Source organism: Sebastes fasciatus, chromosome 14 (genome assembly GCF_043250625.1).
Source record: "Sebastes fasciatus isolate fSebFas1 chromosome 14, fSebFas1.pri, whole genome shotgun sequence".
Classification (NCBI taxonomy): Eukaryota; Metazoa; Chordata; class Actinopteri; order Perciformes; family Sebastidae; genus Sebastes; species Sebastes fasciatus.
Genome location: NC_133808.1, coordinates 12,795,661 through 12,808,225, shown reverse-complemented (window position 1 = coordinate 12,808,225; position 12,565 = coordinate 12,795,661). Strand labels below are relative to the sequence as shown.

At 38.2% G+C, this 12,565-nt stretch overlaps 1 protein-coding gene across 3 annotated transcripts in view; it reads left to right on the top strand.

Annotated features, from left to right (window-relative positions):
• Nucleotides 1–5,967: 5,967 nt before the first annotated feature.
• The window catches only part of uxs1 (UDP-glucuronate decarboxylase 1), a 36,937-nt gene continuing 30,339 nt past the window's right edge, over nt 5,968–12,565 (top strand). Inside the window, exons 1-2 of one of the 3 annotated variants that reach the window (XM_074658905.1) lie at nt 5,968–6,119; nt 12,275–12,302. In XM_074658905.1, coding sequence (XP_074515006.1) covers nt 6,107–6,119; nt 12,275–12,302 — 41 coding nt within the window. In that variant the 5' untranslated portion in view covers nt 5,968–6,106. Of the gene's footprint in view, nt 6,120–7,301; nt 8,119–8,384; nt 8,487–12,274; nt 12,303–12,565 lie in introns of those variants that run through there. The other 2 variants (XM_074658903.1, XM_074658904.1) reach the window with 2 other exon arrangements.

Sequence of the window (12,565 nt, the reverse complement as noted above, 5' to 3'; positions counted from 1 at the left end):
AAAGACTCTTTGAGGCTGCGGTGGTTTGAGATAAATGCTAACAAGCTTATAATGACAATGTTATTTCATGACAATCTAACAGAAAGATGTTGTTGAGACATTTCACTTAAAGGGATAGTTTGGGTGTTTTGAAGTTGGGTTGTATGAGGTACTTATCCATAGTCAGTGTATTACTTACAGTAGATGATGGTTGGCACGCCCCCAATTTGGAGAAACAGAAAGGAATACTGGCATGAAAGCTAAATAATGTACTGCTGTGGACGGGGCCGGCAGAAAAATTTATTTTATCCACCTAAAAGAATCAATATTAATTTAAGTGTATGCTATATTTAGAATAATTTCAATGCTTATCTTGCGGTTAGACAGCCCTTTGCAACGGGGAACTGAACTGAAAGTTAAACTTATCTATGCTCTCTTCAAAGCCACAAGACTCCGTTGACAAAAACAGTATCGAAAGGTTTCACTTTTAGTTCAGTTCCACATCGGAAAATATTCTAAATATAGCGTACACTTAAATTGATATTGTTTTTTTAGGTGGGCATTTCTTTTAGGAGGCTAAATTAAGTTTTTCTGTCGGCCCCGTCCACAGCAGTAGGCCTACATTGCTTTGCTCCAGTGCCGGTATACTCCTGTCTGCTTTTCCAAACTGGTGGTGTGCTGACAGCCGTCTACTGTAGGTAATACACTGACTATGGATAAGTACCTAATACAACCCCACTTCAAAACACCCAAACTATCCCCTTAAGGCCCTGACACACTCGACCATCGGACAGTTTGGGGCTGTCGGTGAGCATCTGTCTGCTTAGTGTTCGCGGTGTGTACCGCATCGTCAGCTCTTGAGTTTTTTTGGCCGATTCAGCATGTTGAATCGGCGGTGGCGCCCTTCACTGAGAAAAAATCACTCTGATTGACTGTTCAGCTTAAACGAATCAGTGCATGAGAAGAGAAACGGACGTGAGGAAAGCAAGCCAACGAGTAAAGTCAAGAGGACAAACACAGAAGGCTCTTCTCATTTTTCATCTTCATCTCATCTGATCATTCAAATACACAGATATTTTCACAACGACATGGCCGTCTGAAATGAAGCTAAGTGACGAGTGAGAGTGGTGTGAAAATGGTCGGCAAACGCTGCTTTGTTTCATGTACTGTACGTATCATAATAACAGCTTGTATATCCCATCCCTTTATGAATGACAAATACGGACTACCACTAGGCACAGGACATACATGGTAGTTGGCCATCAGCTGTAGTCTTTGCGGTGTGTTCAAGTGCAACTTTTTGGCTAAGACAAAGACGACGTGAAGTGACTCAAGGGCAGCCTTCGTCGCAACTAGTTCTTTGATGTCGGGTTGGTGTATCTGGGCCCTTAAGGACACAAATATCAACCTCACAACCCTAACTTATTTGCTTTTCTTTCTCTAATCTAATTTCTGAGATCCAACTGTTGATAAGTGGGTGGTGTCCATTTCATTTGATCATAACTGTGTTTTCCCTCTGCATTGCCCCCTGTAGCTCTGGTATTCAGTGGCCAGCGGCGGTTCCCAAAGTTTTTACTGTTGATGATGTAATAAGGCTGTGTTTTCATGCCAGTCTCCACTATCAACAGCTGTCAGATGGCCCATTACCAAATATCTCCCCTGACAGATGTGTTGTTCTGAAAATTCTCTCTGAGGGATTTTATCAGCCAATTGTATAACCACATCAAAACATGCCCAAAAAAACAGACAGAAAGCTTCTGATAATTGTCTTTGATAATAAAATCAAAATGTGTCCCTCTTCCTTTGACATTTAATTTGCGTTTAGCAGTTCTCTGCTGATGAAGGAATGCTTTTTGATATGAGCAATTTGTAAGGAATTTAACTTGCAATTAAAACACAACAAAAAGATGCAACACTATTTTTTTCTGTTTATTTCAGTCAGATCCAGTGAATGTGCAAAACCTCCAGATGTGAATAGTCTTTCCAGATGTGCTGTAAAGGTTCTGTTGAAAAATCCTTAAAAATATTCATGCTGTTATGCTTTAGGCCTAATTTAGTTCATTTGTCTTCGTTTAACAGTGGATGGCAATTTGTGAGCATGTTTCATGGTCTTGAAATAAGACAGACTTGTTCACTGAAATAATTGTGTTTCCTGCCATCTCCGTGACTCAAAACGGGGAGCTGCATACCAGGAGTAAAATTAGCTGTGCCATTCAATACCTGAGCGACTGGATTATCCCCAGCTGAGTACCTTCTGCCAGGTCTCGGAGTACAAAGACAGCCAGGAAATGAATAGACTGTCTTCAGCCCATATTTATCAAACTCTACTCACGATGCAGCCTCTATGTGTGGATCTACAACTGCCTGCATGTCATTAATAAACGGTATATTTAACTCAGCTATCAGGCAGACGACACTTAGTTGAGTCATTGCCTGTCTTTCACTGCTCATTGGCTGTGAACACAATAGTGGCACATGAAACGAAACAAACAAGTCCTCAGAGCACTGAGGTGATGCAACTGGGTGCTGGATTTACTGTGCTTCTTGCAAAATGTGTATACGTTTGGTAATGTGAAATGTGAAAACCCTTTTTTTTCCTCTTACAGACAATATTCGAGAAGAAAGACACGGTTGAGGTTACAGTGTTACTTATGCTCTGTTAACAGAATGACAAAGTGCCTTTCCAGAGAGTCTACTGTAGTAGTTTAGAGTGATAGATTGCTAACATTTGCTAATACAGTTGAGGCTGATGGGAATGTCTTGCAAGTATACTGTCATAAACCAAATTAATTGACAAATTTAAAGGTGCTCTGTTCGATATGAATATAGCATCAAACATCTATTTGCTATGTAAATATATAGAGGAGGAATGTCTACCTGAGCAGAGAATGAAGTCACTCTCCCTCTGTATGTGTTTTAAGCTTCTCCGTGCTTTGTTGACATATCCGGGCCGGCCGCACATGCCTTTTAGTACATGTTCGTGCATCTGAGCGTGCCCCACTGGCTAGCTCATGGCCGCCGCACTGCATTATTCCTATACGGCGTTTATAGTTGATAACGTCATGAATGTGTGTACCAAGTTTCATGGAAATCCATCAAATAGTTATTGAGACTTTTCACCTAAAACCATATTTCAACTTCAATTTTGTGCTAATCCATCTAGTAGATGTTAAAATATTTCAATTGAAAAATTTGACCTGCTGGTGGTCCTATATGTAAAGTTAGGGGATCAGCAATGTCATTAGGATTCATCCTCAGGATGCCATGAATGTCTGTACCAGCTTCCATGGCGATCCATCCAGTAGTAGTTGAGATATTTCAGTTTGGACTAAAGTGGTAGACGAACTGACAGATCAACACTGTCACCCATTTAGCGTGGGCATCAATGAAACTTCTTCATTGTTTAACAGTTGTTTCTTTTGTAATGGTTGTGTATGGTGAAAAGTCTTTCTGGTACAAGCATGTCATATAACTTGCAGTTTTCACTATGCCAAACTCGCTTCACAGCCTGGTGCTTTTGAGGAGCTTTTGATTACTTCTAAGAAGCTATTCTCAGTCTGTTATAAATCTGAAGACAAGGTAATTATGAAATTGTCTGTTTATTTACTCGGCCTTTTGCACTCGGTGTGTTTTGAGATTATAACCATGTTTGAACATCATCATGTCAATCTCGCATACAGATAATCTTAGGGCTATGCATTTGTTTGAGTTGGTCAAGTCACCAACTGATGCCTCCATAGTCAAGTGGGAGTTAAACTGACAGAACGTTTACACAGTCTGTTGTCTGTCTTTACATTTATTTATTTATCGTATCCTACATCAGATATAGACAGGTGCACAAGTAAACAGTGGAGGAGCATTAAAGCTGCAGTGGGTAGAATTGGAGAAAATATGATTAAACAAAAATGATATTTTTATAAAATGGTCACTGTATCCTGACAGCATGAGACAGGTAACCTGAAAAAAAAATAATGTGCCTTTGTGTCCTCCGGTGCTCCTAATGGTATCTGCAGGATTTCACAGACCGGAGGAAAACAACCAATCAGAGCCGAGCTGGAGGCTACCGTCTCTGAGCAGCTGTCAATCACTCACAAACTCCGACCAAATGCACAAACTAGGCAGCGCTGATCAAATAAGAATCAATATTCTGTTACTATCATGCCTATTTGTCTCCTTAAATGTTTTCAGAAACATTTTGTAGTGTACTGTTTAGCTGTAAAATTAGAAAGTTTGTGACCCTACAGCTAAACAGTACACTACAAGATGTTTCTGAAAACATTTGAGGCGAGAAATAGGCATTACAGTAACAGAATATTGATTCATTATTGATCAGCGCTGCTAGTTTGACCGTTTGATCGTTTGATCGGAGTTTGCGAGTGATTGACAGCTGCCTCTGTTGAATGAACAGCCAATAGGAACGCTCTCTCTCTGAAATGACCTGTGATTGGCCAAAGTCTTTGTAAGATTTTTTAAAGCCTGAAAACAGAGCCATGAGGAGGTGCAGCAGTCTAGTTTTCTCTCAGAGCACTTGAATTACAATATGCTGAAAGGTTATTATGGAATTTTTGCCCAATGATGCCAATAACTTTCTGCCTACTGCAGGTTTAATGTGTGACATATATTAGAAATATGTTTCCCTTATAAACATATATGATAAAAGCTTGATCCACAAATTGTCATAATAAATATAACACACATACAGTATATGTTACAGTTCTTTGCTGTTGATTAACCAGTTTGTTGTTTAACCTGTATCCAGGCATAATGTCAATATTTGTTTTTCAAAATAAAACAAAACAATCTTCATTATGGTATACTCAATTATAATTTGTCTTTCTTTCTTTCTTTCCTTCTTCTTCTTTTTTATTTCATTTTAAAAAAAATATAAGATAAGATAAGATAAGATATTCCTTTATTAGTCCTTTAGCAGTAATAAAGAGCTAAACAAAGTGTAACAAAATATGAACCATTTAAATAGAAGGAAGTATAAAAATAGGAGCAGTATATACAGTATTGACAATAAACAGACTATTAACAAAATTGCACAAGTAGAAAATGATATTGCACAGTGAGAATGAAATGAAATATCTATATTTTACCATGTCTAATCTAAAATTAAAAGGAATACATTAAATTGCAGTACAAGAGACCTGCAATGTCATTGTGTATTTGCTAAGGATAAACAGGCATGTCGTTGAAGTGAAGTAACATTCCCTAGCCAGACAGAGTTTTTTTTACATTTATCCTTTGATATTGCAATATATTGTTATTAATTGTTTTTTATTTGTTTGTTTGTTTTATTGACACAACAAACATTAATTACTTCTTTATTGTTTTCTTCCATTTACATGCATGTTCTTTTTAAATATCTATATATTGTAATTTGCTTAATGAATTGTATATATGTATATATGTTTTTGTTTTTATTTTGTTCTTTTTTAATTTGTATTTATTATTGAATTGACACTTTGGCAGTATTGTTCACCTGACAGTCATGCCAATAAAGCCAATTGAACTGAATTTAATTGAATTGACAGTCTCATTATTTTGCAGTGCTAAAGTCTCCTCTGGTTGTGTGTAATACCTGTAGTGTAATGACAGTTGGTGCACATTTGGCAAATGCAAATACCTCTTACCACCATAAACTGCTTAAAAGTTTACAGCGCTAAACAGGTTACAGTGGCTGAAATGGGGAATATCAACCAGGTTAGTTTACTGCACTGTGGAAAGTTTCCATGTGATGGAATGAATGAATGAGCCATTGTGTCAGTGTTGAAAATAAATGATTCTGCAACTTGACAGATACGCCTCGTAAAGAATGAGGAAGGCACAACATTATACCACTCTATCAGTCTATAAATGGCAACGGTGTTAGTAAGCTCATAGGAATAAAACAAAACGACTTTTATTATTACTAGAGGCAAGTCAATTGAGCGTCACGCAGTCTGTGTCAGGCTGCTAAATCGAGCACTGAGTAATCGATCATCTGCTAGTCCTCGGCTCAACTGAGAGGAGCAAACTCTGGCATGTGTTGCATTTATACGCCGTTAAATGAACAGATTTGTATTTGTATTTATCTTCCTGGGATATAAATGCGAGGCATGATTCGCGTCTGTTGGTGCAAATAATGGTGCATCTTAGTAAGTAGTAAAAAGCAATAAAAATGAGCTGTATTTCAGGATTATGAACCATCTCATTTTCAAGGGGGTCTTATTTTCATTAGAGCGAGAGGGACAGCTTAAATGTGATGAAGTGATAGAGGGAGATGAAGACAACTGAGTAGAAGCGCTGCTGGTTCTCTGTGGTAATCACATACAGGTGCTCTTTGGATCCTTCAGGTGTATTGGGCTCATTCAGGTGTATTGGGCTCATTCAGTCTTGTGAAGGGTTCATTGCATGGGTGGAAAAAAGTACAAAATGCAAGTCTCCCTCAAAAATAATCCAAGGCACACTGTAGTGTTTGAACAAAATTAAAATGCCTTTATTCTACACAGCAATAATTGTTTAAAAGTGGTGGTGGAAGTGGTAGAGGGAATTTAGATTTTTTTATTTACACTTACCAAAGTTTACCACTTTTAGTCACTGTATCCAGGAAGTTAAAGCAATGATATTTAGTTTCGAGACAGAAACAGAAAATGAGTCATTAACAATTTAGCTATTAACTAATTTATTAAGAAATAATACTAAATATTCACTGGTTTATGCTTCTATGTTTTTTATATTTGGTACATTTTCGCTCTGGGAAGTTTTGATGGACTGTTTTCACAAATAACTTAAAGATCCCCTCCACCCGAAATCTGTCTTTCTTCTCTTTATGTCACCTAAGATATCTGACCTTGACTATACTGATGTGTATCTTTGCAAAGTTTGTCACTAGAGAGGTGTTTTCACATTCCTCCACTGAAAGGAAAGATTGCCTAAAATCTGAGATTCAAATTCGCAAGCCAAATGCTGTCTAATACGTAAATGCCGACACATATCGACAATGAAACATCCTTTGACACAACACCGGAAAGAAATCGGAAATCTCCAGTACAGAGCGGATTAGCATTGTCAAAGTTTTGACAGCAAACATGGTAGTGTGTGCAGTTTTTGGATGTAAATTGGACCCTTCAACTATCTACCCAAGATATTATTGTGTGTTTCACAACCACTAACGCTGTGTCAGTCACTGCTTCTATGTTTTTTTTCATATTTGGTCAATTTTGGCTCTGGGAAGTTTTGATGGACTGTTTTCACAATTTTCTGACTCTATCAGTCTTTAAATGGCAACAGTGTTAGTAAGCTCATAGGAATAAAACAAAACGACTCTTATTATTATTAGAGGCAAGTCAGACTGAGCGTCACGCAGTCTGTGTCAGGCTGCCAAATCGAGCACTGAGTAATCGATCATCTGCTAGTCCTCGGCCCAACTGAGAGCAGCAAACTCTGGCATGTGTTGCATTTATACGCCGTTAAATGAACAGCTTTTGATCTCCCTGGGATATAAACGTGAGGCAGGATTCGCGTCTGTTGTTTTCTTGCGGTGGCTATGAACGGTTTAGTCAGTTTAGTAGCAATGCTAGCCTCGTAGCTAAGTGCTAATGGGGTGCTAACGGCTAACAGTTGGGCTTCAACCGTTGCTATCCGTTACTAAGGCGTTGCGACAGTTTAAAGAACGTACCGGTTACCCTGGAGATAAGAAATGACGTGTCGCAGCTAATACAAGTGTTTGCTTAGTTAGGGGACACATGCCGCTGATGAATCAGGTTATATGGAGCTGTGAGTGTCGCCACCTGGTACTGGTTGCTACCTGTGTGTAACAGTTCACCCTGCTAGCCACGTAAACTGCTCCTGTTTGGTGTTGACGTAGCAGGAGCAGCCTGTCCTGTCAAGCTGGTTCACTTCCTATGTGAATCAGGAGCACCAAGTTGTTGCTTAGTAAACCGAGACATCCTGAAAGACCTGACTCCACCTGAGGACATGTATAACAATAGTGAGTCAAAATGCTCTAGCTGGACCTGAACGTGTGGCTCTGTTGGGGTTCTGGGTCCTGTTGCATTGAGCGGATGATGAAGCGGGTCATCTGGCTGATATCAGGATTAAACAGAAGAATGATGAAGCTGCTTTTTGCCCTCGCTTTGATCGCCTACATTGCCTGTAAGTACACTAATCTCACCTGTTAAACTGTCATCATTCCTGTAGCTATTGTCAACTGTGACAAACAAAGTGTGAGTAGTTTAAACTGACACAACATACTGTTTGGTGGCCAAGCCCCCCCACTACTGTAAGTACCTGGCATGACTGCATGGACATGTACTTTGAAAAACCTAAATCATCCTTCTGGATAAGTGTTGAAGCAGTCAGGCTCAACAGGCAGTACAAATGAGCTGTGTTTCAGGATTATGAACCATCTCATTTTCAAGGGGGTCCCATTTTCATTAGGGAGAGAGGGACAGATTACATGTGATTAAACAGAAGAATGATGAAGCTGCTTTTTGCCCTCGCTTTGATCGCCTACATTGCCTGTAAGTACACTAATTTGTGTAATTGAGTCTGACCTGTTAAACTGTCATCATTCCTGTGGCTATTGTGAAATGTGACAAACAAAGTGTGAGTAGTCTAAAGTGACACAACATACTGTTTGGTGGCCAAGCCCCCCCACTACTGTAAGTACCTTGCATGACTGCATGGACATGTACTTTGAAAAACCTAAATCATCCGTCTGGATAAGTGTTGAAGCAGTCAGGCTCAACAAACAGTATGAGTGTATTTCAGGATTATGACCCATCTCATTTTAAAGGGGGTCCCATTTCAAGTTGAAGTTTATATGTCATATGCATTTAAAAGTACAGTGTACAGTGAAATGCATTTTACCCTGGCTCTCTCTCAGCCCTTAAAATCTATAAATAGTACAGTTGATAAATACTACAATAAATAAGGGCCTTCCCATTTGTGCAGTTTCAGCTGTAAAAAAGTGATTGATAGCTTGACATGGTATCATACTTCTAGCTCAATTTAGAGGCAATGAAATTTAAGTCCCGTTGTTGAACAACTGGAAGCATACATCCCATCAATTGAGCCCGTTTGGATTTTTTTCCAATAAGGAATGTTGGATATAAAAACTAGTTTCCCCCTTAGCTTTTTTAAATATCTGTCTCTACACAGTTACCTGGTACGGTTACAGCAGCTGAAGTCCAACTTCAAACAGATGGAATTTTCATACTGCAGGGAAAGCTAGTGCACTTTATATGCTGAAAACAAATATTATAATGCAGCCAAGTAGTGCCAATTGGTTAAACCCTCACTTTCTGCCCTTGTTATGATGCCACTCTTTCACTTGTTATTTTCATTAGGGAGAGAGGAACAGATTAAATGTGATGAAGTGGTAGAGGGAATTTGGATTTTTTTTATTTATACTTACCAAAGGTTACCACTTTAGTCACTGTATCCAGGAAGTTCAAGCAATGAGATTTAGTGCTGAGACAGAAACAGAAAATGAATCATTAACAATTTAGCTGTTAAGTCATTTATTAAGAAATAATACTAAATATTCACTGGTTTATGCTTCTATGTTTTTTATATTTGGTACATTTTCGCTCTGGGAAGTTTTGATGGACTGTTTTCACAAATAACTTAAAGATCCCCTCCACCCGAAATCTGTCTTTCTTCTCTTTATGTCACCAAAGATATCTGACCTTGACTATACTTATGTGTATCTTTGCAAAGTTTGTCACTAGAGAGGTGTTTTCACATTCCTCCACTGAAAGGAAAGATTGCCTAAAATCTGAGATTCAAATGTACCCCGGGCAAACTAGATTTGGCACGTCACAAATTCGCAAGCCAAATGCTGTCTAATACGTAAATGTCGACACATATCGACAATGAAACATCCTTTGACACAACACCGGAAAGAAATCGGAAATCTCCAGTACAGAGCGGATTAGCATTGTCAAAGTTTTGACAGCAAACATGGTAGTGTGTGCAGTTTTTGGATGTAAATTGGACCCTTCGACTATCTACCCAAAAATCCCAAGATATTATTGTGTTTCACAACCACTAACGCTGTGTCAGTCACTGCCAGTTACAAGCTAAGCTGACCTAACAAACAACATTCCCAATAAAAGACGCTAACTACACCCTGTTAGTTGCCGATTTTGTTGCACAACAGACTCCTCATCTGAGTCAACATCCAGACATCCAGAATTTGTCATTGAGGGAGAAAGAGTAGATGTTTCCAGCCCCTTTTCAGAGTTTTTTTTTTTTTTTTTACTTCAGTGGCAAAACCATGTTAAACAAAATGTTAATCATTACTGAGTATTTTTTACAATTTTTATTGAGGCAAACTTTATCAATTAATTGAAAAATAATCAACAGATGAATCAACAGATGAATCAAGAATAAAAGTAATTGTTTGTTGCAGCTCTATTGGTGTTAAACATGAAGTAAAATGGTTGTAACAATTCTAGTGACACACCATAATTACAGTGCTGTCCATTGGAGTTAGTTTCCAAACTCTACAAGTATGGGTGCAAACTATCAGACAATGACCTTTTTTAATTGGCTTGTATTGGCAGAAATGTGAGTTTGTTCTGCTTTGCTGAACAGAGTGGTTTATTTGAGGGTTGTGTTGCATAATGACTGTCTGTAAAACCCATGATGTCATCTTTTGTGCCCATCAGGCGATATGGCAACAATACATTTTACCATGTTGATTTATATTTACGAAACTCGTTTTATTGACTGAATATGACAGTAATGGCAGGTATTTGATAAGAAGCTGAGCTCATCTGTTAAATTTTTTAAATTCTTAGTATGGCTGATTATTTTATCTAGTAACGCTTTGTAAGGTTGAGCTGACATTTTAACTGGCAGTGTGGCTGACAAGTACGAATGATAAGTTCTTTCAGCAGAGCTGTAGTCAACAATGCCTTTACTAAGTCCAGGAAGAATCCAAGACCAAGCAAGTCAAGTCTGAGACAGAACCAAATACAAATGGACTTGAGAGAGATTCAAAACGGCATCCCTCCATTCAGCCATTTGTTATTGATTTTGTGTTGTTATTCTTAACATTTAACTATGATATAACCTCAAGAATCATTCCTAACAGTTCCCTGGCTTTAAACATTTATTATCAGAAAATCACCAGCAGTGTACTCTATTCTGGGCATACTATAAAGTGAAGTTTCGTAATGTAGATCACTGTGGTGATGTTGATCCAAATTCAGGCATGCTCACTGCACATGCTGTTATCAGGTGATTACTGGAAACTCTAGTCATAAAACAATTTCACCTCTGCTGAACTGAAGAAATACACGTCAATGTAATACAGCCTAACCCTAGTTTGGGTACAGAATTTAAAATCTAAACCAGTTACACTCAGCGATTATCTGCTGTAGAATACAAACATCAAACAACACGATTAGAAAATAATGGTGCATCACACACATACTACAAAATTAGGATTAGCTGTCTTGACAATGAGAAATGCATATCAGCCATCTTCCTGTCTCACGCTCTTTCACAGGTAAACAGACTCCAAAATAGCTCCCTATTCACTATATTATATTTACTGTGCCATTTTATTTGAGTGTCTGAATTCTGAATGTAAAATTGATTTATGCAGTAGTGCCCTCAAAAATTCTCACAGTGGAACTAAAAAAAAAGTAGTGTCCTTGGTAAGTACACAACTTTCTGCTAACAATTCCGTGTGTCGGCTTTAATACATTACAGGGATATTAAAACACTGTCTTTACCTAGGGTCCCTTAGAAAATCACTTTAGGTTGGCTTTGGTGCAGTTTGTATTTGTTTAATTTTTTTAACTTCTGTATCCTTTGAGGCAAAATTGTGAACGCAGAACAGGGGTTGGAAAAATATATATTATGAAATATTGGACATGGTCAAGCCAAAGACCATAAAGAGTGAGACCAATGATGAGACTGATGCTCCAGTTATTTTAAAAGTCTGTTGTGTGAAGATTCAATTGAATAAACTTGCAAGGTGAGATGAAATGAATAGAAAATACCCGTATTTGAGAGACAGGATATTACCTGGTTGGATTTTCATACTAATCCATTTGAAAATAGTCCGACTTTTTTTTTTAAGGAGAATTATTTACAGCTCAATGATTTCCAATACACTCGTCAGACAGCACAGTTGTAGGAGCCAAGAGAAAAGAAGGTAACTGCTGGAGCTTCTTTTCCTCGCTTGTCTCTCTCGCCGTTTTGATGATTGGCTTTCTCAGACACTGCGCTATACATACACTGTTCATGCGTAATGCTGGCATTTTTGTGACAAGTTTTCTCTCTCTTCCAGCTGTCTGGGGAACATATACGAACATGAGGTACAGTAAATCATTTCTCTATTACCTAACTGCGTTTGAATGAAATACTTGTGATACTGCGTGGTAAATAAAGCCGTGGTTCTGGACAACATTTTACCCAATGCCAAATTAAAGGAGTCTCTGTAATAGAACAGTATACCCTAAAAAAATCATGTGATCATCAGGCTTATCACATACTGTACTGTACTGCTATCCTTAAAACAATACATTTGTATATTCATCCTTTCTTGAATGGTTAAGTATCAATGCACAAAACGACCTAA